At 44.7% G+C, this 27,502-nt stretch overlaps 1 protein-coding gene across 2 annotated transcripts in view; it reads left to right on the plus strand.

The window, feature by feature from the left end:
• The window catches only part of SMARCD3 (SWI/SNF related, matrix associated, actin dependent regulator of chromatin, subfamily d, member 3), a 161,919-nt gene that overhangs the window by 17,045 nt on the left and 117,372 nt on the right, over positions 1 to 27,502 (plus strand). For both annotated transcript variants that reach the window (XM_038391445.2, XM_038391438.2), the window contains exons 2-3: positions 14,613 to 14,830; positions 18,737 to 18,779. In XM_038391445.2, the coding sequence (XP_038247373.1) occupies positions 14,622 to 14,830; positions 18,737 to 18,779 (252 nt within the window). In that variant the 5' untranslated portion in view covers positions 14,613 to 14,621. The remainder of the gene's footprint in view (positions 1 to 14,612; positions 14,831 to 18,736; positions 18,780 to 27,502) is intronic.

Raw genomic sequence — 27,502 nt, forward strand, 5'->3', positions numbered from 1 at the left:
ATCCTTGCTGATCTTAAACACAAAAAAGAAGCTTACAAGAAATGGAAGATTAGACAAATGACCAGGGAGGAGTATAAAAATATTGATCAGGCATGCAGGAGCGAAATCAGGAAGGCCAAATCACACTTGGAATTGCAGCTAGCAAGGGACGTTAAATGTAGCAAGAATGGTTTCTTCAGGTGTGTTAGCAACTAAAAGAAGGTCAAGGAAAGTGTGGTCCCCTTTCTGAATGAGGGAGGCAATCTAGTGACAGAGGATGTGGAAAAAGCTAATGTACTCAATGCTTTTTTTGCCTCTGTCTTCACGAACAAGATCAGCCCCCAGACTACTGCACTGGGCATCACAGCATGGGGAGGAGGTGACCAGCCCTCTTTGGAGAAAGGAGTGGTTCGGGAGTATTTAGAAAAGCTGGACGATCACAAGTCCATGGGGCCGGATGTGCTGTATCCGAGAGTGCTAAAGGATTTGGCGGATGTGATTGCAGAGTCGTAGGCCATTATCTTTGAAAACTCATGGTGATCGGGGGAGGGCCTGGACGACTGGAAAAAGGCTAATGTAGTGCCCATCTTTAAAAAAGGGAAGGAGGAGGATCCTGGGAACTGCAGGCCGGTCAGCCTCACCTCAGTCCCTGGAAAAATCATGGAGCAGGTCCTCAAGGAATCAATTCTAAAGCACTTAGAGGAAAGGAAAGTGATCAGGAACAGTCAGCATGGATTCACCAAGGCAAGTCATGCCTGACTAATCTAATTGCCATCTATGACGAGATAACTGGCTCTGTGGATGAGGGAAAAGCAGTGGGCGTGTTGTTCCTTGACTTTAGCAAAGCTTTTGATACAGTCTCCCACAGTATTCTTGCCAGCAAGTTAAAGAAGTATGAGCTGGATGAATGGACAATAAGGTGGATAGAAAGCTGGCTAGATTGTTGGGCTCAACGGGTAGTGATCAATGGCTCCATGTCTATTTGGCAGCCGGTATCAAGTGGAGTGCCCCAAGGGTCGGTCCTCGGGCCGGTTTTGTTCAATATCTTCATTAATGATCTGAAGGATGGCATGGATTGCACCCTCAGCAAGTTTGCAGATGAAATTAAACTGGGAGGAGAAGTAGATATGCTGGAGGGTAGGGATAGGATACAGAGGGCCCTAGACAAATTAGAGGATTGGGCCAAAAGAAATCTGATGATTCATAGATACTAAGGTCAGAAGGGACCATTCTGATCATCTAGTCTGACCTCCTGCACAACGCAGGCCACCGAATCTCACCCACCCACTCCTGCGAAAAACCTCACCTATGTCTGAGCTATTGAAGTCCTCAAATCATGGTTTAAAGACTTCAAGGAGCAGAGAATCCTCCATCAAGTGACCCGTGCCCCATGCTACAGAGGAAGGCGAAAAACCTCCAGGGCCTCTTCCAATCTGCCGTGGAGAAAAATTCCTTTCCAACCCAGAATATGGCGATCAGCTAAACCCTGAGCATATGGGCAAGATTCAGCAGCCAGATACTACAGAAAATTCTTTCCTGGGTAACTCAGATCCCACCCTTCTAATATCGCATCACAGGCCATTAGGCCTATTTACCATGAATATTTAAAGATCAATTAATTACCAAAATCACGTTATCCCATCATACCATCTCCTCCATAAACTTATCGAGTTTAATCTTAAAGCCAGATAGATCTTTTGCCCCCACTGCTTCCCTTGGAAGGCTATTCCAAAACTTCACTCCTCTGATGGTTAGAAACCTTCGTCTAATTTCAAGTCTAAACTTCCTGGTGGCCAGTTTATCTCCATTTGTTCTTGTGTCCACATTGGTACTGAGCTTAAATAATTCCTCTCCCTCTCCGGTATTTATCCCTCTGATATATTTATAGAGAGCTATCATATCTTACCTTCTTTTAGTTAGGCTAAACAAGCCAAGCTCCTTAAGTCTCCTTTCATAAGACAAGTTTTCCATTCCTCGCATCATCCTAGTAGCCCTTCTCTGTACCTCTTCCAGTTTGAATTCATCCTTCTTAAACATGGGAGACCAGCACTGTACACAATACTCTAGGTGAGGTTTCACCAGTGCCTTGTATAATGGTACCAAAACCTCCTTATCCCTACTGGAAATGCCTCTCCTGATGCATCCCAAGACCGCATTAGCTTTTTTCACAGCCATATCACATTGGCAGCTCATAGTCATCCTATGATCAACCAATACTCCAAGGTCCTTCTCCTCCTGGGTTACTTCTAATTGATGTGTCCCCCACCTTATAACTAAAATTCTTGTTATTAATCCCTAAATGCATAACCTTACACTTCTCACTATTCAATTTCATCCTATTACTATTACTCCAGATTACAAGGTCATCCATATCCTCCTGTATGATATCCCGGTCCTTCTCTAAATTGGCAATATCTCCCAGGTTTGTATCATCTGCAAACTTTATTAGCACACTCCCACTTTTTGTGCTGAGGTCAGTAATAAAAAGATTAAATAAGACTGGTCCCAAAACTGATCCCTGAGGAACTCCACTGGTAACCTCCCTCCAGCTTGATGGTTCACCTTTCAGTAGGACCCGTTGTAGTCTCTCCTTTAACCAATTCCTTATCCACCTTTCAGTGTTCATATTGATCCCCATCTTTTCCAATTTAACTAATAATTCCCCATGTGGCACGGTATCAAACGCCTTACTGAAATCTAGGTAAATTAGATCCACTGCATTTCCTTTGTCTAAAAAATCTGTTACTTTCTCAAAGAAGGAGATCAGGTTGGTTTGGCACAATCTAACTTTTGTAAAACCATGTTGTATTTTGTCCCATTTACCATTGACTTCAATGTCCTTAACTACTTTCTCCTTCAAAATTTTTTCCAAGACCTTGCATACTACAGATGTCAAACTAACAGGCCTGTAGTTACCCGGATCGCTTTTTTTCCCTTTCTTAAAAATAGGAACTATGTTAGCAATTCTCCAATCATACGGTACAACTCCTGAGTTTACAGATTCATTAAAAATTCTTGCTAATGGGCTTGCAATTTTGGGTGCCAGTTCCTGTAATATTCTTGGATGAAGATTATCTGGGCCCCCCGATTTAGTCCCATTAAGTTGTTAGAGTTTTGTTCCTACCTCAGATATGGTAATATCTACCTCCATATCCTCATTCCCATTTGTCATGCTACCATTATCCCTAAGATCCTCTTTAGCCTTATTAAAGACAGAGGCAAAGTATTTGTTTAGATATTGGGCCATGCCTAAATTATCCTTAACCTCCACTCCATCCTCAGTGTTTAGCGGCCCCACTTTTTCTTTCTTAGTTTTCTTCTTACTTATATGGCTATAGAACCTTTTACTTTTGGTTTTAATTCCCTTTACAAGGTCCAACTCTACTCGACTTTTAGCCTGTCTCACTTTATCCCTACATGTTCTGACCTCAATAAGGTATCTTTCCTTGCTGATCCCTCCCATCTTCCACTCCCTGTATGCTTTCTGCTTTTTCTTAATCACCTCTCTGAGATGCTTGCTCATCCAGCTTGGTCTACAACTCCTGCCTATGAATTTTTTCCCCTTTCTTGGGAAGCAGGCTTCTGATAGCTTCTGCAGCTTTGATTTAAAGTAATCCCAGGCCTCCTCTACCTTTAATCCATAAATTCTTCAGTCCAATCCACTTCCCCAACTAATTTCCTTAATTTTTGAAAGTCAGCCCTTTTGAAATCAAAAACTCAAGTTGCAGATTTATTTTTGTTAATCCTTCCATTTAGTTTGAACTGAATTAGCTCATGATCACTTGAGCCAAGATTGTCCCCTACAACCATTTCTTCTATGAGGTCCTCGCTACTCACCAAAATTAAATCTAAAATGGCATCCCTGTTGAGGTTACAGGGACAAACCATCCCGATGAGTCGAAAGAATAGTAAATATGGCAGGCGACCAGCTTGGCTTAATGGTGAAATCCTAGCGGATCTTAAACATAAAAAAGAAGCTTACAAGAAGTGGAAGGTTGGACATATGACCAGGGAAGAGTATAAAAATATTGCTCGGGCATGTAGGAAAGATATCAGGAGGGCCAAATCGCACCTGGAGCTGCAGCTAGCAAGAGATGTCAAGAGTAACAAGAAGGGTTTCTTCAGGTATGTTGGCAACAAGAAGAAAGCCAAGGAAAGTGTGGGCCCCTTACTGAATGAGGGAGGCAAGCTAGTGACAGAGGATGTGGAAAAAGCTATTGTACTCAATGCTTTTTTTGCCTCTGTTTTCACTAACAAGGTCAGCTCCCAGACTGCTGTGCTTCCCCACAAAATGGGGAAGAGATGGCCAGCCCTCTGTAGAGATAGAGGTGGTTAGGGACTATTTAGAAAAGCTGGACGTGCACAAGTCCATGGGGCCGGACGAATTGCATCCGAGAGTGCTGAGGGAATTGGCGGCTGTGATTGCAGAGCCCTTGGCCATTATCTTTGAAAACTCGTGGCGAACGGGGGAAGTCCCGGATGACTGGAAAAAGGCTAATGTAGTGCCCATCTTTAAAAAAGGGAAGAAGGAGGATCCTGGGAACTACAGGCCGGTCAGCCTCACCTCAGTCCCTGGAAAAATCATGGAGCAGGTCCTCAAAGAATCAATCCTGAAGCACTTAGAGGAGAGGAAAGTGATCAGGAACAGTCAGCATGGATTCACCAAGGGAAGGTCATGCCTGACTAATCTAATCGCCTTTTATGATGAGATTACTGGTTCTGTGGATGAAGGGAAAGCAGTGGATGTATTGTTTCTTGACTTTAGCAAAGCTTTTGACACGGTCTCCCACAGCATTCTTGTCAGCAAGTTAAGGAAGTATGGGCTGGATGAATGCACTATAAGGTGGGTAGAAAGCTGGCTAGATTGTCGGGCTCAACGGGTAGTGATCAATGGCTCCATGTCTAGTTGGCAGCCGGTGTCAAGTGGAGTGCCCCAGGGGTCGGTCCTGGGGCCCGTTTTGTTCAATATCTTCATAAATGATCTGGAGGATGGTGTGGATTGCACTCTCAGCAAATTTGCGGATGATACTAAACTGGGAGGAGTGGTAGATACGCTGGAGGGGAGGGATAGGATACAGAAGGACCTAGACAAATTGGAAGATTGGGCCAAAAGAAATCTAATGAGGTTCAATAAGGATAAGTGCAGGGTCCTGCACTTAGGATGGAAGAATCCAATGCACCGCTACAGACTAGGGACCGAATGGCTCGGCAGCAGTTCTGCGGAAAAGGACCTAGGGGTGACAGTGGACGAGAAGCTGGATATGAGTCAGCAGTGTGCCCTTGTTGCCAAGAAGGCCAATGGCATTTTGGGATGTATAAGTAGGGGCATAGCGAGCAGATCAAGGGACGTGATCGTTCCCCTCTATTCGACACTGGTGAGGCCTCATCTGGAGTACTGTGTCCAGTTTTGGGCCCCACACTACAAGAAGGATGTGGATAAATTGGAAAGAGTACAGCGAAGGGCAACAAAAATGATTAGGGGTCTAGAGCACATGACTTATGAGGAGAGGCTGAGGGAGCTGGGATTGTTTAGTCTGCAGAAGAGAAGAATGAGGGGGGATTTGATAGCTGCTTTCAACTACCTGAAAGGGGGTTTCAAAGAGGATGGCTCTAGACTGTTCTCAATGGTAGCAGATGACAGAACGAGGAGTAATGGTCTCAAGTTGCAATGGGGGAGGTTTAGATTGGATATTAGGAAAAACTTTTTCACTAAGAGGGTGGTGAAACACTGGAATGCGTTACCTAGGGAGGTGGTAGAATCTCCTTCCTTAGAGGTTTTTAAGGTCAGGCTTGACAAAGCCCTGGCTAGGATGATTTAACTGGGACTTGGTCCTGCTTTGAGCAGGGGGTTTGGACTAGATGACCTTCTGGGGTCCCTTCCAACCCTGATATTCTATGATTCTATGATTCTATGATCCCCTCTAGTCGGTTCAGCAACTACTTGATGAAGGAATCCATCAGCTATCGCATCTAGGAAAATCTGAGCCCTGTTATTATTACTAGCACTGGTCCTCCAGTCTATATCTGGGAAGTTAAAGTCTCCCATGATCACGCAGTTTCCATTAGTATTTACTTTATTAAAAACATTTTAAAAGGGCTCTATCCATATCCAAATTAGATCCCGGAGATTTATAGCACACCCCAAGCACTATCCTAGGGGAGGCTCTACTAGTTTTCTTCCCCAATGTAATTTTTGCCCAGACGGACTCTGTCTTATCCATTGTATCGCTTCTTATTTCTTTACATTCTACCTCATCATTGATATACAATGCTACTCCACCACCTTTACTTTTGTTTCTGTCTTTCCTAAACAGCACATGCCCTTAAATACCTGTAGTCCAATCATGACTACTATTCCACCATGTTTCTGTTATCCCTATAATACCTGGTTTCACTTCCTGCACCAGTAGCTCTAGTTCCTCCATTTTGTTAACTAAGCTCCTCGCATTGGTGTACAAACATCTTAATTTTTGCTGTTTGGCCTCGCTCACATTTTGTACCCTATTAGGCATGGTCATTCTACAGCTAGTATAACCTATTAGACTGGTATCCACACTGCCCTTCCTCCTTATATACATTCTCCTACCCACAGCTGTATCCTTTCTTACTTTGTTTTCTTCCTTCTCAATGCTAAAATCCGGCGTAGAGATTACCTGGACATCTCCCAACCATCTCCCCCAAATTCCTGGTTTAAAGCTCTCTTAATCAATTGTGCCAGCCTCCATCCTAGAAGTCTATTTCCTTCCCTACTCAGATGAAGTCCATCCCGAGAGAACTGTCCTCTGTCCATGAATGCTTCCCAGTGGCTATACATCCCAAAGCCCTCCTTATAGCACCACTGCCTAAGCCATCTGTTGATAGTCATAATCTTGTCACACCTTTGTTCAACAAGGACAAGTGCAGAGCCCTGCACTTAGGATGGAAGAATTCCATGCACCGCTACAGACTAGGAACCGAATGGCTAGGCAGCAGTTCTGCAGAAAAGGACCTAGGGGTTACAGTGGACGAGAAACTGGATATGATTCAACAGTGTGCCCTTGTTGCCAAGAAGGCCAATGGCATTTTGGGCTGTATAAGTAATTACCAGCAGATCGACTGACGTGATCGTTCTCCTCTATTCGACATTGGTGAGGCCTCATCTGGAGTACTGTGTCCATTTTTGGGCCCCACACTACAAGAAGGATGTGGAAAAATTGGAAAGTGTCCAGCGGAGGGCAACAAAAATGATTAGGGGACTGGAATACATGACTTGTGAGGAGAGACTGAGGGAACTGGGATTATTTAGTCTGCAGAAGAGAAGAAAGCAACTATTAAACCCCCCTCATTCAACTACCTGAAAGGGGGTTCCAAAGGGGACGGATCTAGTCTGTTCTCAGTGGTACCTGATGACAGAATGAGGAGTAATGGTCTCAAGTTGCAGTGGTGGAGGTTTAGGTTGGATATTAGGAAAAACTTTTTCACTAGGAGGGTGGTGAAGCACTGGAATGGGTTACCTAGGGAAGTGGTGGAACCTCCTTCCTTAGAGGTTTTTAAGGTCAGGCTTGACATAGCCCTGGCTGGGATGATTTAGTTGGGGATTGGTCCTGCCTTGAGCAGGGGGTTGGACTTGATGACCTCCTGAGGTCCCTTCCAATCCTGATATTCTATGATTCTATGATTGCCAGCAGATCGAGGGAAGTGATTATTCCACTCTATTTGGCACTGGTGAGGCCACATCTGGAGTGTTGTGTCCAGTTTTGGGGTCCCCACTACAGAAAGGATGTGGACAGATTGGAAAGAGTCCAGCAGAGGACTATGAAAATGATTAGGGGGCTGGGGCACATGACTTATGAGGAGAGCCGGTGGGAACTGGGCTTATTTAGTGTGCAGAAGAGAAGTGTGGGGGGGGATTTGATAGCAGCCTTCAACGACATGAAGGTGGGTTCCAAGGAGGATGGAGCTAGGCTGTTCTCAGTGGTGGCAGTTGACAAAACAAGGAGCAATAGTTTCAAGTTTCAGTGTGGGAGGTCTAGGTTCGATATTAGGAAAAACTATTTCACTAGGAGGTTGGTGAAGCACTGGAATGGGTTCCCTAGGGAGGTGGTGGAATCTCCATCCTTAGAGGTTTTTAAGGCCTGGCTTGACAAAGCCCTGGCTGGGATGATTTAGTTGGGATTGGTCCTGCTTTGATCAGGGAGTTTGACTAGATGGCCTGCTGAGGTCTCTTCCAACCCTAATCGTCTAAGATTCTATGCTTGGGAGAAAAAATTTAGGCAGAAAAACGTGAATGAAAATTGGGAGGTCTTTAAGAAGTGATTAGTAGTAGATGGCCAAAACCCCATGAGTCCACAAAAAAGAAAGAGAACAACTTTGGCTAAAAGCCCATTTTGGTTCAATGGGGAATTGAAAGCAATAATTAGAAGTTAAAAAAATGTAGATTACAAATGGGAACAAGGGGGAAATAGATAGCAATCACCAAAAGTTATCAAGTATAGAAAATTGATGAAGGTGAGGGCATCAGGGAAAAATCCCTTGCTGGCAGGGTTAAGGACAATAAGAAGAAGTTTTTAAAATGTGTTAGGAACAAAAGAAATCCAAGCAATTGTATATACCCATTAGTAGATGGAGAGGGTAAATTTGTAAATAATGATGCAGAAAAGGCAGAAGTGCTCAAAAATATTCTGCATTTGGAAAGAAACAGAATGATGTACTTCTGTCATATGAGGAAAATGAAGTACTTTCTAGTCCGTCAGTAAGTGAGGAGGATATTGAACAACATCTGCTAGGGATAAACATTGTTAAATAATCAAACTTGCACTCAAGAATCGTAAAAGAGCTGGCTGAGGAGACTTCTGGCCTGCTTATATTAGTTCTTAATAAATCTTGGAATACTGGGGAAATTCCAGAAGACTGAAAGAGTGCTGGTGTTCTGATGCATGCCTCTGATGAAGTGGGTTTTAGCCCATGAAAGCTTATGCCCAAATAAATTTGTTAGTCTCTAAGGTGCCACAAGGACTCCTCGTTGTTTTTGCTGATATAGAGTAACACGGCTACCACTCTGAAAGTGGTGTTCTGCCAATATTTAAAAAGGGCAAGTAGGATCATGGGAAAAATAATGGAAAAGCAGATACACGTTTCAATCAGTAAAGAACTGAAGGATGGGAACAAAATTAATGCCAGTCAACTTGATTTTATGGAAAATAAAAAATCCAGTTTCATTTCATGTTGAAATTATAAAGATGTTTGCTAAAATTAAGTGTGGAGATGACACCCACTTGACTTCAGTAAGATGTTTAACTTAGTACCTCAAGCCATTCTGATTAAAAAATTTGCATGATACAAAATTAATAAAGCACACATTAACTAGAAAGATCTAGCTAATGGATAGCTCTCAAAAAGTAATCATGAATAATCATCTTCAAATGGGGGTGTTTCTAGTGGGGTTCTTCAGGAATAGGTACTGGATCTGATGCTATTCAACATTTTCATCAATGATCTGGAAGTAAATATAAAATCAGTGCTGATAAAGACTGTGTGTGTCTTTGAAAGACATACTGTAATTCAAACTGGAATTATTTTGTAAGTTCTTTGGCCTGTGTTATTCAGAAGGTCAGACTAGATTGGGGTTGTCAATAGTTGGACCTGTGGGCCAAGTCTGGTTCACCAGACACTTTTGAGCGGACCCCAAAATCTTTTTATTTACTTATTGTTATCATTATTGTTGTTGTTTTTTACTATTTTCTCTGAAGTCTAGACCTTGACTGTACTTTGACCAAGAAATTTGGACCTTGACAAAAAATAATTGACTACCCCATCTGGCCTTGGAATCTATGAATTTATAAAAAAAGGGTGTTGAAAAATTGGAGGGGGTGCAAAAAAGAGAGAGACAAATTATTTGAGGGCTGGAGAAAATGCCTTTCAGTGAAAGACTTAAGGAACTCAATCTGTTTAGTTTATCAAAAAGAAGATTGAGAGGTGACTTGATTACAGAGTATAAGTACTTTTATGGGGCGAGAAGACTGAGCACTAAAAGACTCTGTAATCTAGCAGAAAAAGGCATAACAGGACCCAAGGCTGGAAGCTGAAGGCAGACAAATTCAAATTAGAAATATGATACAAATTTTTCACAGTGTGGGAGATTAACCACTGGAACACACTACCAGAAAGGTGGTAGATCTCCATCTTTTGATATCTTAAAAGTACAGATTGAAAGTCACTTCGAAGATATGATTTAGCCAAACACAAGTTACTGGTAATAATAAAGAGGTAACTGGGTGAAATGTAGTGGCCTGTGACATGCAGGAGGTCAGACTAGATGATTTGTTGGTTCTTTCTGGCCTTAAATTGTATGAATCTATGAATGAAATTGAGAAGTAGAGTTGGAATTGGGCCCTCCAATTATGGGGACATGGGCTATGTGGATAGTTCTGTTGTAATCCTCAGCAAAGCAGTAGTTCAATAACAGTGCAGTTTAAACTGACCTCGTTATTTTTTGTAATTAAGCCACACTGAGGTGCATGGAGCTCTTATATCTGATGTCTTCCTTAGTCTGCAGACTGGCAGTATGTTAATTGATTGCCATTTTGTTGTACTGGTTTTGTTTGTATCTATAAGAGCTATTATTTATGTATTTGAATGGTTGTATCACCTAGAAACCCCCATTAAAGATTTGGGGTCCCATTTTGTTAGGCACTGTACACACTCACATATCACAAAAAGATGATCGCTGCCTCAAAAAGCTTATGGTCTAGGTATCGGCTTACAATCCTAGAAATAGTGTTTTGTGCATGAAAGATTTTAGCTTGTGCTGCCCAATATGCAGTGATGGGTGGAGTCTGCAGCAAATGCCACAGCTGTGGAATCATGGAATACTTGGTCCCTGATTATAGGGCATGGGATAGTGCAAGGAACTGGAGGACTAGAATGCTTGCTGGAAATGAATGAAGTGAGAGATTCTAAGGAGTAGGAATTGAAGCACTGAAATTTCTACTTAGTAACTCTGTCATAGACATTAGAGAAGGCAATGTCTATTAGGTCACATTTATAGTCATCCTGGAAGGAGAGGAGAGGCTGTAAAGGATTATTTACAGCCCTTTTTCCTATGCTTGTCCCAGTCCAATTTTAAATGTTGCTGTCAATTGGGCTTTCACCACTTCCTTGAGAGACTATTACCAAAAGGCAGGGTTCCCTAATATACAGTCTTAATTTTGTCCTATTACTCCGAGTGATACCACTACTTATCGCTCTAGAAAAGTCTTCTCCCTTGTGGATGTTCAAACCTGTCAGCTATTAGTAGCTGCCATCATGTCCTGCCAGCACCTTGGATGCTGTTGCCTAGCCAAGCTCTTTTACACTCTCTAAACATTTGGCCATTTTTGTTCTTTTCAAAACTTCTCATTTGTCAATCTCTTTACATTATTGAAGAGCCCAGGGTTGAGGGCTGCATTCCAGATGGAGTCCCCCTGGAGCATGGAGGCATGGTACCTCTATTGGGCTCCAGGGGGACTCCAACTGGAATACAGCACTCAACCTTGGGCTCTTCATATGCAACCCAAAACTGAACTAACTTTTTTACAGCCATATTGCATTGTAAACTGCCATCTAACTTGCTGGACTATTTCAGGCATTGCTGCTCTTCTCGTTTGCTTCTCCCATTGCCTGTCCACGTTTCAGATTAGTTTTCTGCAGCTGCACAGATTCAGCCTGAGTCTCATTTTGTCATTTCAGCCTTTTAGGTGCTCTGTTGTTGAAGTTCTTGTAACAGAACTCTTGTGTCTGCAGTAAGAATCAAAGAGAAGCACAATCATATTAAAACCAGGAGACGTGCAGTCTTGTGCCCTTCTTCATCTGTACTATATGACAGGAGGAAACTGCTTGAGAAAAGGGGAGGAGGAGAGACACTGAGGAGGTGAGAAGATTGAATTGGAAGGGAGGAGAGTGAGAAACAAAGGACAGGACAAGCTGTAAAACAGAAGAAAGGAGAGACTGGAAAGGATGAAGGAGAGAGGCAGCACCTCATAGCAATGCGGAGCATGCTGCTGTCTGGAGGGGCTGAAGGCACTGACAATGTGCTCAGCTCTGCACAAGACACAGTACAGACAGGCCTTCCCCTCAGGAGCACAGAGAAGACCAGATGCACTAGGGCACCCTGAGGAGGATGTTATATTAGGTGTTGCCTCCTTGTCCTCTCCTCTCTGATAATATTGGGTTGAGAAGGTATTTTACCTAGGTGGTCTGTGAGGCTTTTGAAGGTGTTGCAATGGGGAGAAGGGTGTGGCCTCATGTACTGGGATTAGGAGTTTGTTCCACATCTAAGGACAGCATAGAAGAAGGTGCAGAGGAGGGGGTGGGAGAAGGAAAGTAATTAGGCAAAGCAGAGGGTGGACAAGGTGTGAGGGGGACATAAGAATTTAAATGGAAGATGTCAGCCAGAATAGTACTAACCATATTTCTTGGTGGAGCTACCTTTCCTCTGTGCCAGGCGATATTTGTTTGGTACCCATACTGTTTTAATGCCCAAAAAGAAAAAGGGGAGCCAACAGGAAGTTCAGAAAGTAGGATATAGGCCAGTAACTGGGTTGGCCCACCCAACTTTGCTGATCTGGCCATAATCCTATGCAGATGCAGATAGCTGGGCCCACAATCTTGTTTCTCCTGGCCTGGCAGTTTCCAAGGGAGTGGACATGGGGCAGCAGAGCTGCGGTGATTGACAGGCAACAGCAGGGCCCACAGTCCGTTTTCTCCTTGCTGGAAGGCAGCCACAGTTTGTGGATTGACAGGCAACAGGAGATTCTAAATACAAGATTTAGTGTGAAGTATTTTTAAGCCATTTCCTTTTGCTGACTGCTGGGTTTGGGGGGTGGGGAGTGTGGTGGAGGAGAGAGCCATAGTTTCCAAAGAGTTGTCATAACAGTGTTTGCAGCTCAGCCAATGGTACAGGCTGGGGCAGGTGAAGAAGGTCTCAGCTCTATACAAAGGCTTCTCTTTTACTGGTTTACTGCCTCCTCCCTCTCCTTTACCCAGTTGCAGCTCCCACAGTCAGTCTCCCATACCAACCCTATTATCTGCACTCACTAGCCATGCCCACTCTGTCCTCTGAGCTGGTCTCTCCTCTATCCCCCTCCCATTAACAGTGCAAGCAAAGGTTGTCTGTGCCTCTGCCCCTAAGCCCTCCTATAATTTTCTGTTACTATCCACACTGCTTTCAGAGTAGCAGCCGTGTTAGTCTGTATTCGCAAAAAGAAAAGGAGTACTTGTGGCACCTTAGAGACTAACAAATTTAAAAATTCATGAAGTTGACAGATTTCCACTCTATACGGCTAAATTCAGTGCCTTGCATAATCACAGGTTTCAGAGTAGCAGCCGTGTTAGTCTGTATTCGCAAAAAGAAAAGGAGTACTTGTGGCACCTTATCCACACTGCCTCTACCTTCACTCTAACATTCTGCCATCTCTGTAATGCAACCAGCCCCTTGGAATCTAAGGAACAGCTATTTTCTAAGGCTTATGAGGAGCAGGGAGCCTGGTGAGGTTTGGTGTTGGTGGGTGGGGTAGTATAATATGCTGGCTAGCTAGTCTGGAGATGTGGACTAAGCTGCTAGCTTTGCTGGTGTTTACGTGGACTGTTTTGTTAAAGATTTGCTCACCACCTGTGGCTGGAGCAGGTGCTTTATCTGATCTATACATCATTTGCGCATTGGACTCAGCAGTCATCAAAGAACTCATTGGTGCATACACTATGATCTGTCAAGAGGGATGGTGCCATTGAAATCATAATAAATAAGGGTAACAGTCTGATGTGTCCAAGTGTTGGGCCTGCATTTTTAAAATGAGATAATCTTGGTGGTTGATTCTTGGAGGGCTATATCTCTTTAGGGCTAGGACTGACTTTATGCTATGTCTTGTACAGCACTGATCTCATGGTCTGATTCAAAGCCACTGAAGTCAATGGAGATGTCAGGAGATATTAGCATTTCTAAGGAAATGTTTTCAAGCTCTCATGTTCCCCTGTTATTGGGGAATGCCTGATCAAAGAGATGACTCTTTTCTATAGCCACATCTTCTCACTTTATAGGCTTATTCTGATCCTTGGTGATAGTGTATCCTGAAGTGGAAGGCCTTTATGGAGAACTCTCTTCCCCCAGTACTTTAAAGTTTCACCTTTGACTGCCAGCTATAATGTCCCTTGATCACAGTAGCTCAATCAGCATAAAGGATCACTGGTATGATATGGTGTCATCATCAGTCTTGATTGCATGTTGGCCCAGATGTAGCTTCTACATGATCTTCACGGTCAGCCCAAGAGAGAATGCTGCAGTAATCTGGCCTGGATCTGTCACCCACCCGCTCAACATCTAATGTTATCAAACAAAATTACTCACCCAGCCGCTCAACGTCTTGCTGTGTGAAGTATTTTTCCTTACTACCCCCCCCCCCAGCCTACTCTCTTATCAGGTTCCTCTCTCTAATGACCAGAAAGTGCCAGGCCTGACTCCATCACTCTGCCCTGTTGCACTGGTGCTTATTAGAATGGTCAAAGCTTGGAAACTTGCTGGTGTCTACATTGGGCTAGTTGCTGCCTTCATTCCAACCCCTTTGCTGTTGCAATAACTGTGACCAAAGAGACATTTTATTTCTGTTTTGCTTCCTCCCTAGCGCCCTGGGATGCCATCAGGTGCTCGAATGCCCCATCAGGGGGCTCCAATGGGTCCCCCAGGCTCACCATATGTTGGAAGCCCCTCAGTGCGCCCTGGAATGCCCCAAACAGTGATGGAACCAACACGAAAGCGCACAGCACCTCAGCAGGTACAGCAACAGCAGGTGCAACAGCAGGTGCAACAGCAGCAGCAAGCAACTCAGACCCGAACCCGGAGGTGAGTACACTGAAAGAGAAGAATGGGAGGGTAATTGTGGGAAGAAGAACCAGCCTCCTTTGCAATTGTGTGACAGTCTTAAACATGTAGGCAACAAATCAATGGATTTATAGGTAAGGCTACATTTTAGTCATGGGTATTTTTAGTAAAAGTCAGGGACAGATCACAGGCAGTAAACAAAAATTCACAGCCTGTGACCTGTCCATGAGTTTTACTAAAAATACCCATGACTAAAACTTGTGGCAGGGGCTGCTCAGGGGCCCTGTGGGGGCTGAGGCAGAGCAGCCCAGGTGCTGGGGAGGCATGAGCAGCAGTGTGCGGCCTGGGACCCCCTGCTGAGGTGGGAGGCAGGGGGTTGGCGGGGTCAGTAGGCTCCCTACCTGGCTCTGCGCCTTCCTTCTTTCACCCCCAGCAGCAGAGTTTGGGTGTGGGAGAGGACAGGGGGGTGGGGCCGGGGACAGGGTGAGGGAGGCTCTGGATGGCGCTTACATGGGGATATCCTCCTCACTCCCTGCTAGGCAGAAGTGTGGCTAGGCAGCTCTGCAGGCTGCCTCTGCCCACAGGCACCACCCGTGCAGTTCCCATGGGCCGCAGTTCCAGGTCAATGGGAGCTGCGAAGCCAGTACTCTGAGTGGAGGCAGGTGCGCAGAGCTGCCTGGCCACAATTCCACCTAGCGGCTGAACGAGGGGGATGTCGCTGCTTCCAGGGAGCCCCCCAAATAAGTGCTGCCCAGAGCCTGCCTCACCTCATCCCGTGCCCCAACCCTTTGCCCCTTCCACCCTCAAACTCTGCTGCGTGCGTGCTTGTGTATGTGTATGTGTGGCCCGAGACTGCCCCAGCAGCAGCCAGTGCGTCTGGCTCAGGGGCTGCCTGAGCTGTCCCTGAGCCAGCCGCACTGGCTGCTGCAGAAGTCACGGAAAGTCACGGAATCCATGACTTTGGTGACCTCTTTGACAAACTCGCAGCCTTATTTATAGGTTATATGCTGCTTGGAGCAGGGACTGTGACAATGCAAAATTCACTGAATAGGTTTTCATTTGTGAATTGTCTCTGAACAGACCTTGATTTCTATTCATTTTCTTGTTATTTGGAGTTATTAGAATGTTTGGTGCATGTTTCAGGCTATGGGGTCTAGTTGTATTCAATCTATAGAGTGTTTGCTAATGACTTATTTTGACTTTGTCTTCAACTCTTTGTTGTTTGTGATATATGACTGGTCACCTATTTTGCATAATAATACTTCTGCTCCCTGATTGATTAATTGAATATTTTATAAACAGGAGCGGGCAAATCAGAGATTTCAGCTTCATAGTGTGAATACTTATACCATGAGCACTAGTGCAAAATGCATTTTCATAAATATTCATGAGATTTTCATTGTCTACAAACATTCACTGGTGAAATTCACTAATGAAATTTACAGAAAGTAACTAGCTAGAGTTGGAGGGGGGGCATTTTTGATGTGTATGTACTTTTCTGGCAGAATTTGTCCATCTTTAATCTCATACAACATCCAGTGCACTGCTGGCAATTAAATAATAGTTATAATTGCTATTTAAAAAGCCTAAATGGTTAGAACTTATCAGATTCTGAATTTGTGAAGTGTGAGCCAATTCCTCAAGCCTAGATTTATGGCTGATAAATGCTTGAGGGACATTCACCTGCAGACTCTGCACAACTATCATGCAAACATTATGGGTACTTGCAGGCTCAGGCAATGTATTAGTGGTGTCAGTACATCTGGTTGCATGTAATACCTGCTTCTTTAGGTTCAGTGCACTGGGAGCTCCTGTAAGTCCAGGGTATTTGCACTGGAGCAGCTAGCGAGCATTAAGAATGTGTACTGAATATGTCCATGTATCTGGGATGCACCCTAGAAGGGCCCCAGCAGCAAGAGTGTTAGTGGATTAAGAGTGAGTGCAGTTCCCAAGGATCGGCACATGGGAATTAGTCTGTTTCATGTCCCCATTACAGAAGAAAACACCTTCTTATCCTCAAATTTTCTTGCAGTTTGAAACCCTGGTGTAGCGAGTGAGCCCTGTTCACCTGAAGCCTTCCAGGAGGCATCAAAAGGCTCCCTGTGTTTCCTCCATCATATCTCCTCTCCATGGAGTTTAGTGTATTCTTTACCCTGGTTTTCTTTCCCTCTCCTGTCCCCTTCTCAGAAGTTCCTCTGCTTTCCCTGCGCTAACTCTCCTACCATCTCTGGCAGGCTTAGGGGAGGGGGTAAATATCCTTGCCACGGGAGGCTCGGTGTAGGCAGAAGGAATAAATTCCCTGGTCTCTATCAGACTTTGGGGGAATGGATGGGGTGTAATGCCCCTTCAGTTTTACTGGGTGCTCCAGGTGCACATTCCCATTTCCTTTAGGCTCTGGCTCACCCAGTCACAGTTTCTCGCCTGCAATTATTGTGGCATCACCTCCTTAACTGTCATTTCTGGGATGTTTTTTTCCTTCTCCAGCTGTTCCCTAGGTCTGGTGAGAGTCACTAGCCCCTCCCTCTGTGGCCAGGCCAGAGGCACTAGCTCCTCCCTTGCCCCTACCCCTGACCCCCATCCTCTCCCCCTAGATCAGGTCAGAATCCCAGCCCCGCCCCCATAAACTGCCATGGAATGTTTCGGCTCCAAGCATTCCTCCCTTGCTAAAGGGGCCACTGTCTCAAGAGGGCATCCTGCCCATGTGGCCAGCAGATGGGTGTGTAAATACTTTGGGCCAAATCCAGAGCAGGGCTGGAGGGAGGGAGGGTCAGTTTACATTCCCACCCCCACAAACAGTGCCTTGGGCCTGGCCCCAAGAAGAGCAGAGAAACTGGTGTCCCATGCCCCATTCAGGAGGAAGGCAGCACATCGCTAGTGAATGTGGGAAGGGCATGTACCACCCCTGGAAAAAGGTGAAAACGTTGGTCCTGGGGAGACAGAAACTAAGGGGTCCTCAGGAGAAATGGGAATGGGGGTGGGGGAACAGGAGCAGCTCCAGGGCCTGGCGGGGGTGGGGAGGGCCTTCTTCCTCATTCGCTTCCCAGAGATGGACTAATTGATCCCTGCTCAAGGGATGGAAGTGTCACTCCCCTGAGCAGAGGGGAGCCAAGTTTCTCCTCTCTGTGAACTGCTGGGGCTGCAAGGAAACAGCTTGATGGGCACCAACAGTGTGTGCAGTTTAAAGTCAAAATCCAGGGACACTGCTTTTGCCTGATTCTTATTTCATCAGCATGCCTTATGCACACACACACCCCTTTATATGAGGCACCTCTGTGTATGTGTGTGTGTATACACACCTGTGCTTAGAACACAGATGCATAATACATGTATGTGCACATATTTATATATATACACACACACAGACACACAGATATACATATCAACACATGCTTGTGTAAATCATGTGTACATACACATACCCGTGTGTGTACAATCACACACACACACACCTCCTCCCATGGACATGCATGGACACACATTAGGATATCTGTTTGAACAATCAATCAACAGACATATGCACCATCAAGTATGCACATATGTATATACACACAAATGTATGTATACATATCTACATATGGCTACCCACACTTCTACATAAATGCTCTCGCACTGACTCTCACATTCATAATGTATTCATAGATCACACACACACACTGCTGCCCCATACTATAGAGGACCCTGCGATCACAGAACTTGAAGACTTTTTTTCCCAAGATGTGTGACAGAAAGCCCTGATTTTTTCTTAGTTGCCCCAACCCCTCAAAGTGAGAGGGGGTCCTAAGTACTGGGTATGGGTAAGACCTCTTTGTCGATATATGCACAGCTGTGCACCAGCATGTGGAGATGTCAGGATAATTTAGCAGGTGGCCTCGTTACTCCTAGATCTGTCACCATGGTAACGTGTTTTTTTCTTTAAAAAATGTACAGTGCCAAGAGGAGGAAGATGGCTGACAAAATTCTCCCTCAGAGGGTGAGTCACTTTCATTTCCTATTCACTTCACAGTCTGCTCAGCACCTTTGTTTATTCAGATGGATTTTAACAAATACTTTCACTTTTTGTTTAAAGATGTCTAATTAAAAAGTAAGTAGCCTGCTGGATGAAAGTCTAAAGAGTGAGGCCAATGCTGGGGCTGGGAGTATGGAGCAGAGCTCAGCCTGTGTCCTCCTTGTGTGAAGGGTTAGCCCTGCTGACACTGCTGCATGCAGGGAGGGCCAGGGAGCTGGGCTGCAAAGGACACAATTAGGCACTTGTGCCCTCTGGATTTTGAAGGGGTTTTAAATCAATGTTTCTGTGGGTAGCCAAATGCAGGTTCAGAGTTCAACACCTGCCTGCAGGAGATGGGCTCCTCCTTACAGTACAGTGGCCCAACAGTTCATTCAGCTTCTCGTTTTCAACCATATTCTCTTGCAAGTAAACTGTCTTAATCAATGTCTACAACAGGGCTAAAAGGGTCTAGATGGTCCAGAGAATTAACTCGGGTGTCCCTGAGAATTATTCTAGTTGCCTTTGTGTGGCCCTCTACATGCACCTGATCTGACAGACTTCCTCCCCACTGCTTAAACTCTCTAACTTTCTTTTGCAAGCCCCTGAACTCCTCCTCTCTGCTGGCATCCTCTTACTTTTAAGCTAGCATGCAAACCCCATAACACGTGTCCTGACCTGAATTGCCCCCACCTTCCCTTGGAGCAAAACCCTCACATCACCTCACCCCTGATACCCTCCTTTCACCCCTCCCTCAACAACCATCTGGTCCCAAAAGACAAACTATAGCCTTCACAACAAGCAACTTTATATCAATCACTTGATCCTAGCCTCTCTCCCACTACCATTCCTCACTCCAGATGCCAACACCCCTTTGATAGGCACTCAGAACCCTTCCACAACTCATCAGTCAGCCTCCCTTCCCTTTGCTAGCATTTATTCCCAGCTTCCAAGCTCTTTCTTTACAACACATTAATTGTCTCTTGGCCCCTGTGAGACACAGGTGTCTTGTCCCACAACTGTGAACCCTTTCTCTGCAGCCTCCTGCTCTGAAAGATCCAGGCTTAACCTTCTAGTCTTAGAACATAACCAGTTTTCAGGTGTTGCTGCTTTAGGAATTGGGTTGGAATTAAACCCAGGAACTTCATGATACTCACATTCTCCTAAATTTTTCATTTTAGAACTGTATGTTTGCTCCACAGGGAGCCTGTCCTCTCCCAGAATGGGAGTTCAGGCTCTATATTTTTTCAGCTTTGTCTCTTTCGCACACTGGTCCCCAGTGGGCCCCACCCAGCTTAGACTGATAGATCATAAAGCCAGAAGAGACCATTGTGGTCATCTAGTCCTGGCCATAGAATTTTCCAGAATTAATTCCCATTTGAACTACAGCAGATCTTTTCGAAAAAACATCCAACCTTGATTTAAAAATTTCCAGTGAGAGAAAATCCACCATACCCCTTTGTAAATTGTTCCAATGGTTAATTACCCTCACTGAATCTACACAAATTCAGACTAGAAATAAAAAAACAAGTTTTTAACAATTTCCAGCCTTTGGTTCTTGTTATACCTTTGTCTGCTAAACTGAAGAGCCTTCTATTATCAAATTGTCTGTTTCCCATGTAGGTACTTGTAGACTCTGATCAAGTCACCCCTTCACCTTCTCTTTGATAAACTAAATGGATTGAGTTCCTTGCATCTTTCATTATAAGGCAGGTTTTCCAATCCTTTCATCATTCGAATGGCTCTTCTCTGAACCCAATTTATCAACGTCTTTCTGGATCACAGAACTGGACACAGTATTCTAGAAGCAGTTGCACCACTGCCAAATACAAAGATCTTTGAGAGATACCCTTCTATTTTATGTGGTGAGAATGGAAGTTATTCCCATGTTTGTTAAAGGCTGCAGTTTCCCCCCTTCCCAAAACAAAAGCACACAGGTCCCGCAAAGGAACAGACTCCACTGGCAGCAAAAGACATATCTTTATTTATTCAATTACTGGTAACTCACTGATGTTTAAGGCCTTTTCTACACTATGGAATTTTGCCAAAAAGCTGCACTGGTGGTCACACCAGAGAGAGCCTTAGTATAGACAAAATGTGGCTTTCACTGTTTTTAATCACTATGACAGGTTTCAGAGTAGCAGCCGTGTTAGTCTGTATTCGCAAAAAGAAAAGGAGTACTTGTGGCACCTTAGAGACTAATAAATTTATTTGAGCATAAGCTTGCATCCATAATGCATCCGATGAAGTGAGCTGTAGCTCACAAAAGCTTATGCTCAAATAAATTTGTTAGTGTCTAAGGTGCCACAAGTCCTCCTTTTCTTTTTAATCACTATGTCAGCTAAATCATTGATATAGTGATAAAAGCCCTGGAAGTGGCCAGAGTTTCATCTACAGTAGGTTTTCCACCAGTGCAGCTGAGTAATCTCAAACTAACTGTGTAATTTAATCTTTTCCAGACTTCTTCTCTCCTCCTCCCTATCACTCTCTTCTGGGGTAGGTGAATAGGATAAATGTCACCTCTTCCATTAACTGGAAAATCTCTAGCTGTGGTTATTGGGAGCATGCACAATTCATGCTTCCAAGTCTCATGAGAGCTTTCTATCCAATCAGTGGCTGGATTGACCCCCCCCACGACACTCCCCCATGTGACCTATAGTATGTGATAAATATTTTTCAGTCATTCCTCAGCCATTTTATTGCCTTTCTCCTAGTGCTTCCTGGAGGTTGAGGGAAAGTCTCAAAGCAAATTGTACTCACTCTTAAAAACTATCTTGTTTTCTGAGTAAGGAGTGGGGAAAAGTAGTGAGAATGAGTGGTTTCCTCAGTGTAGGCTGCTGGTTCCAGCAGTGGCCTTGGCAGAGAGGCGGGAGAATGGGCAAACAGATCACACCTACTTGGACACACACATGCTCTGATTAAGCCTGTACTGCAGCCAGTCAGTGCTGGAACTTTGTGCTGCTCTTTGAGAGCCAGCACAGCTGCTACCATTGTTAGCTGCTTGAGTTGTGCTTAATTTTGCATATATTTAATTGTACACAGCCAGCTCAGCCTAGTGTGACACACAGGCAGACATGTTGCAAAATTACAAGGCTGAGAGTTTAGTGGGTTATATTCAGCAACATTAACTTCAAATCTGTTTCTTCCTCTTTCCCTCACATCACTTCCACCTCATGGTCTTTTTCAAACCTTATACCCATCCCACTTGCTCCCATGCCCTCCTTGTCTTCTCCTGTTCTCTCTGAATGCCAGTTCCATCTCAAAAAAAGATCACAGCCATCCATCACCTCTTCATCCTCTGTTCCCTGTGGTCTCTTGGTTCTCAAGACCTGGATCCCACATCTGACAGCCTCTGTAAGCTCCCTCTCTTATGGTGGTCACATCTCTCAAAGTCCCTTCCTTGAATTGTCCCAAAAGGAACATGATGGCCCCTCCTTTGGCTCCAGCCCTTCATGCCTTCTCCCCTGAGCGGCACTCGTATGACTCTTAGAATCCTAGAATATCAGGGTTGGAAGGGACCTCAGGAGATCATCTAGTCCAACCCCCTGCTCAAAGCAGGACCAACACCAACTAAATCATCCCAGCCAGGGCTTTGTCAAGCCTGACCTTAAAAACTTCTAAGGAATGAGATTCCACCACCTTCCTAGGTAACCCATTCCAGTGCTTCACCACCCTCCTAGTGAAAATTTTTTTCCTAACATCCAACCTAAACCTCTCCCACTGCAACTTGAGACCATTACTCCTTGTTCTGTCTTCTCCCCTTCCATGTCCTCTCTCCTTTTCCCCTTCCCCGCCCACCCAGCTTCTCCCACATCCACCTTCTTCTCCGACTCTGATTCATGACTCTCCATTTGTTAGCAACAAGAAGAGGATCAGGGAAAGTGTGGGCCCGTTACTGAATGGGGGAGGCAACCTAGTGACAGAGGATGTGGAAAAAGCTAATATACTCAATGCTTTTTTGCCTCTGTCTTCATGAACAAGGTCAACTCCCAGACTACTGCACTGGGCAGCACAGTATGGGGAGGAGGTGACCAGCCCTCTTTGGAGAAAAAAGTGGTTCAGGACTATTTAGAAAAGCTGGACGAGCACAAGTCCATGGGGCCGGATGCGCTGCATCCGAGAGTGTTAAAGGAGTTGGCGGATATGATTGCAGAGCCATTGGCCATTATCTTTGAAAACTCATGGCGATCAGGGGAAGTCCCGGACGACTGGAAAAAGGTTAATGTAGTGCCCATCTTTAAAAAAGGGAAGGAGGAGGATCCGGGGAACTACAGGCCAGTCAGCCTCACCTCAGTCCCTGGAAAAATCATGGAGCAGGTCCTCAAGGAATCAATTTTGAAGCACTTAGAGGAAAGGAAAGTGATCAGGAACAGTAGGCATGGATTCACCAAGGGCAAGTCATGCCTGACTAACCTACTTGCCTTCTATGATGAGAAAACTGGCTCTGAGGATGAGGGGAAAGCAGTGGACATGTTATTCCTTGACTTTAGCAAAGCTTTTGATACGGTCTCCCACAGTATTCTTGCCAGAAAGTTAAAGAAGTATGGGCTGGATGAGTGGACTATAAGGTGGATAGAAAGCTGGCTAGATCATCAATCTCAAAGGGTAGTGATCAATGGCTCCATGTCTAGTTGGCAGCCAGTATCAAGCGGAGTGCCCCAGGGGTCGGTCCTGGGGCTAGTTTTGTTCAATATTTTAATTAACGATCTGGAGGATGGTGTGGATTGCACCCTCAGCAAGTTTGCAGATGAAACTAAACTGGGAGGAGAAGTAGATACGCTGGAGGGTAGGGATAGGATACAGAGGGCCCTAGACAAATTAGAGGATTGGGCCAAAAGAAATCTGATAAGGTTCAACAAGGAAAAGTGCAGAGCCCTGCACTTAGGATGGAAGAATCTCATGCACTGCTACAGACTAGGGTCCGAGTGCATAGGCAGCAGTTCTGCAGAAAAGAACCTAGGGGTTACAGTGGATGAGAAGCTCGATATGACTCAATAATGTGCCCTTGTTGCCAAGAAGGCTAACAGCATTTTGGGCTGTATAAGTAGGAGCATTGGCAGCAGATCGAGGGACGTGATTGTTCCCTTCTATTTGACATTGGTGAGGCCTCATCTGGAGTACTGTGTCCAGTTTTGGGCCTCACACTACAAGAAGGATGTGAAAAAATTGGAAAGAGTCTAGCAGAGGGCAACAAAAATGATTAGGGGGCTGGAACACATGATTTATGAGGAGCGGCTGAGGGAACTGGGATATTTAGTCTGCAGAAGAGAAGAATGAGGGGGGATTTGATAGCTGCTTTCAACTAGCTGAAAGGGGGTTCCAAAGAGGATGGATCTAGACTGTTCTCAGTGGTAGCAGATGACAGAATAAGGAGTAATGGTCTCAAGTTGCAATGGGAGAGGTTTAGGTTGGATATTAGGAAAAGAAATTTTCACTAGGAGGATGGTGTAGCACTGGAATGCGTTACCTAGGGAGGTGGTGGAATCTCCTTCCTTTGAGGTTTTTAAGATCAGGCTTGATAAAGCCCTGGCTGGGATGATTTAGTTGGGAATTGGTCCTGCTTTGAGCAGGGGGTTGGACTAGATGATCTCCTGAGGTCCCTTCCAACCCTAATATTCTATGCTTCTATGAATCATTAGTAGCTCTTGACAGAAGGGCTAATGAGAGTGATCCTGTAGGTCCTTTTCAATTAAGCATGTTTCTTCACTGACAGCACAGCACCAATGAGCCAAGCCATCTCTGTGGTACATATCCATGACTCACTTGGGAGTCCAGGGCCTTGACTAAGTTAAAACTCATCAATCATAGAATACAGTCAGCTCCAAGGAAGGCTGCATTTTCTTCTCCCCACTTTGAATGTGAATTATTTCTCAATCCACTTGTCTTTGAGAAGCAATGTGCTCAGTACGGGGAGTCAAGATTCCTGGCCTGACTTCCCAGGCAGGGCTTTGTCAAGCCTGACCTTAAAAACCTCAAAGGAAGGAGATTCCACCACCTCCCTAGGTAACGCATTCCAGTGCTACACCACCCTCCCAGTGAAAAAGCTTCCTAATATCCAACCTACACCTTCCCCACTGCAACTTGAGACCATTACTCCTTGTTCTGTCATCTGGTACCACTGAGAACAGACTAGATCCATCCTCTTTGGAAGTAGTTGACCTAGTACTCTTCCTGTGGTCCTGCTTTATAGACCTATGATCTAGAGCCTGCTTTTACTTAGTTATCATAAACAAAAACAAAATGATAAACAGGATAGATTTTTTTAGCAGGTACTAAGATCCTGGATAAGGTGTTGCTGAGATTTGCCCATGTTAGGACGAATTACTCATGGTTGATTGATTACTCTGACTGAGTGGTGGACTCTTGTATAACTCCTGCATGCAATATCACATTGCCTTTCACAGGGTCAAGGCTTGTCTGAATGGTATTGATCAGTGATCATGAGTGCCCACAATGAATTGTATTTACCATGTTTATGGATTTATTTGGGACATTTCTGGGATGTGTCAAGCACAGAGCCCTCTTTGAAGTAGTATCGATTACACATGCCTACTCCCTTGCTTATTAGAATATATGAACGGAGGATATCTAAGGAGCATTGAACCCAAGTACCCTTTCATTTCATTTGATCACTGCAGTAGCATTGAGTATACTGACCTAGTTGCAGTTTGCTATTCAGAACTGCTGGTTTCAATCAGTTCAATGGCTGACAAGAAGTTAGACTTCAAGTGCTGTGCCTCTTGTAATGCAAAAATGTTGGCCTTTTGAACAATATGTGTACTGTCTGAAATGTCTAAGACAGGTTCATTTGCTCACAAGTGTTAGGTGTGAACCAGCTTCCTACACAGGTGTGCTAGAAATGAGGGTCTTGGCTCTGTCTATTCCTTTTTGAAGAGATATTAATAATCAACTAGTCTTATTCTGAGGAACAGGCTGAGTGTATGCCCAGTAGATCCTCAATTTCCTCAATGCAGAAACCCAAGAGGAAATAAAAGAATGGAACCAATATTTATTTGGTTCTGAATTACTCTCAGAAGTTTGAAGTCAGTTGACCCATTGAGTTCAAGCCCTCAGGCATCTCTGGAGAAGAAGCAGAGGGGAAGGGATCCATGATTCCAATTTCTTTCCTTCCTCTTACTCTGAGAAAGACTGGCGTCACAGATCTTGTATTGAGTTGGTGCCAAGAGTCTCCCTAGATATGAGGAATCTTGATGGCTGGGAAGTTTTATTCGGCACCAAATCCTTCAGACTGAATGGATGCTGAGGCTCTGAAGCATGGTTGTAGCATTAGTGAGCAAGCTGGATGTGTTTTAGCACCAGATCACGTGAAAGCTTGATGAGTCAGAACTCTTGCCAGGAAAAAGCTAGCTTTCCTCCCTGTTTCCTTTCCTTTCTCTGCTTTGTCTAAACAGGCTTTTATGTATTTATTCCTCCTGAGTCTTCTGCACCAAGAGAGTTAAACTAGGATACAAACTCCCAGATTAGTGATCCCACAGTGTCAGCCCCAGTGCTATCAGGGATATATCTAGGTAATTATATAGCTCCCATTACCATAACATCTACACCATGATACCAGATGCAGTGTGATGCTCATTCTGAGAGGTCTCTGATCTGGAACAATCCATGAACATCTGGCTTTCAGATAGCAGTTTTCTCCAACCCCAATGGGTAGCTGAATGCCTCCCTGTGCTTTTGCTGCTTGTACACCACGCTAATGTTGACCTTGTGACAACCATCATTACAATGTCACAAAGGAATAAGAAACCTAGGACTCATCAGCCTCTTGGACCTGTCCTCTGTGATACCAGCCCATGTGCCCTCTGAGAAGGAGCCTTCATAGACTGCATCTTTTCCATCTTCAGATGAAGAATCACTGAATTCAGAGAAGTCTGATGGGTCAAATAAAGATGATGACATAGTGGCATCCACATAAACTTTGCCTCTTGACCATTTTAAGAACTTCTGGATCCTGATCAATGCTTTTTTTTGCCTCTGTCTTCATAAACAAGGTCAGCTCCCAGACTACTGCACTGGGCAGCACAGCATGGGGAACAGGTGACCAGCCCTCTGTGGAGAAAGAAGTGGTTTGGGACTATTTAGAAAAGCTGGACGATCACAAGTCCATGGGGCCGGATGCGCTGCTTCCGAGAGTGCTAAAGGAGTTTGTGGATGTGATTGCAGAGCCATTGGCCATTATCTTTGAGAACTGATGGCGATCGGGGAAAGTCCTTGACGACTGGAAAAAGGCTAATGTAGTGCCCATCTTTAAAAAAAGGAAGAGGGAGGATCCTGGGAACTACAGGCCAGTCAGCCTCACCTCAGTCCCTGGAAAAATCATGGGGCAGGTCCTCAAGGAATCAATTCTGAAGCACTTAGAGGAGAGGAAAGTGATCAGTAACAGACAGCATGGATTCACCAAGGGCAAGGCATGCCTGACTAATCTAATTGTCTTCTGTGACAAGATAACTGGCTCTGTGGATGAGGGGAAAGCAGTGGATGTGTTGTTCCTTGACTTTAGCAAAGCTTTTGACATGGTCTCCTACAGTATTCTTGACAGCAAGTTAAAGAAGTATGGGCTGGATGAATGGACGATAAGGTGGATAGAAAGTTGGCTAGATTGTAGGGCTCAATGGGTAGTGATCAATGGCTCCATGTTTAGTTGGCAGCCGGTATCAAGTAGAGTGCCCCAAGGGTTGGTCCTGGGGCCAGTT

This window comes from Dermochelys coriacea, chromosome 2 (assembly GCF_009764565.3).
Source record: "Dermochelys coriacea isolate rDerCor1 chromosome 2, rDerCor1.pri.v4, whole genome shotgun sequence".
Classification (NCBI taxonomy): domain Eukaryota; kingdom Metazoa; phylum Chordata; order Testudines; family Dermochelyidae; genus Dermochelys; species Dermochelys coriacea.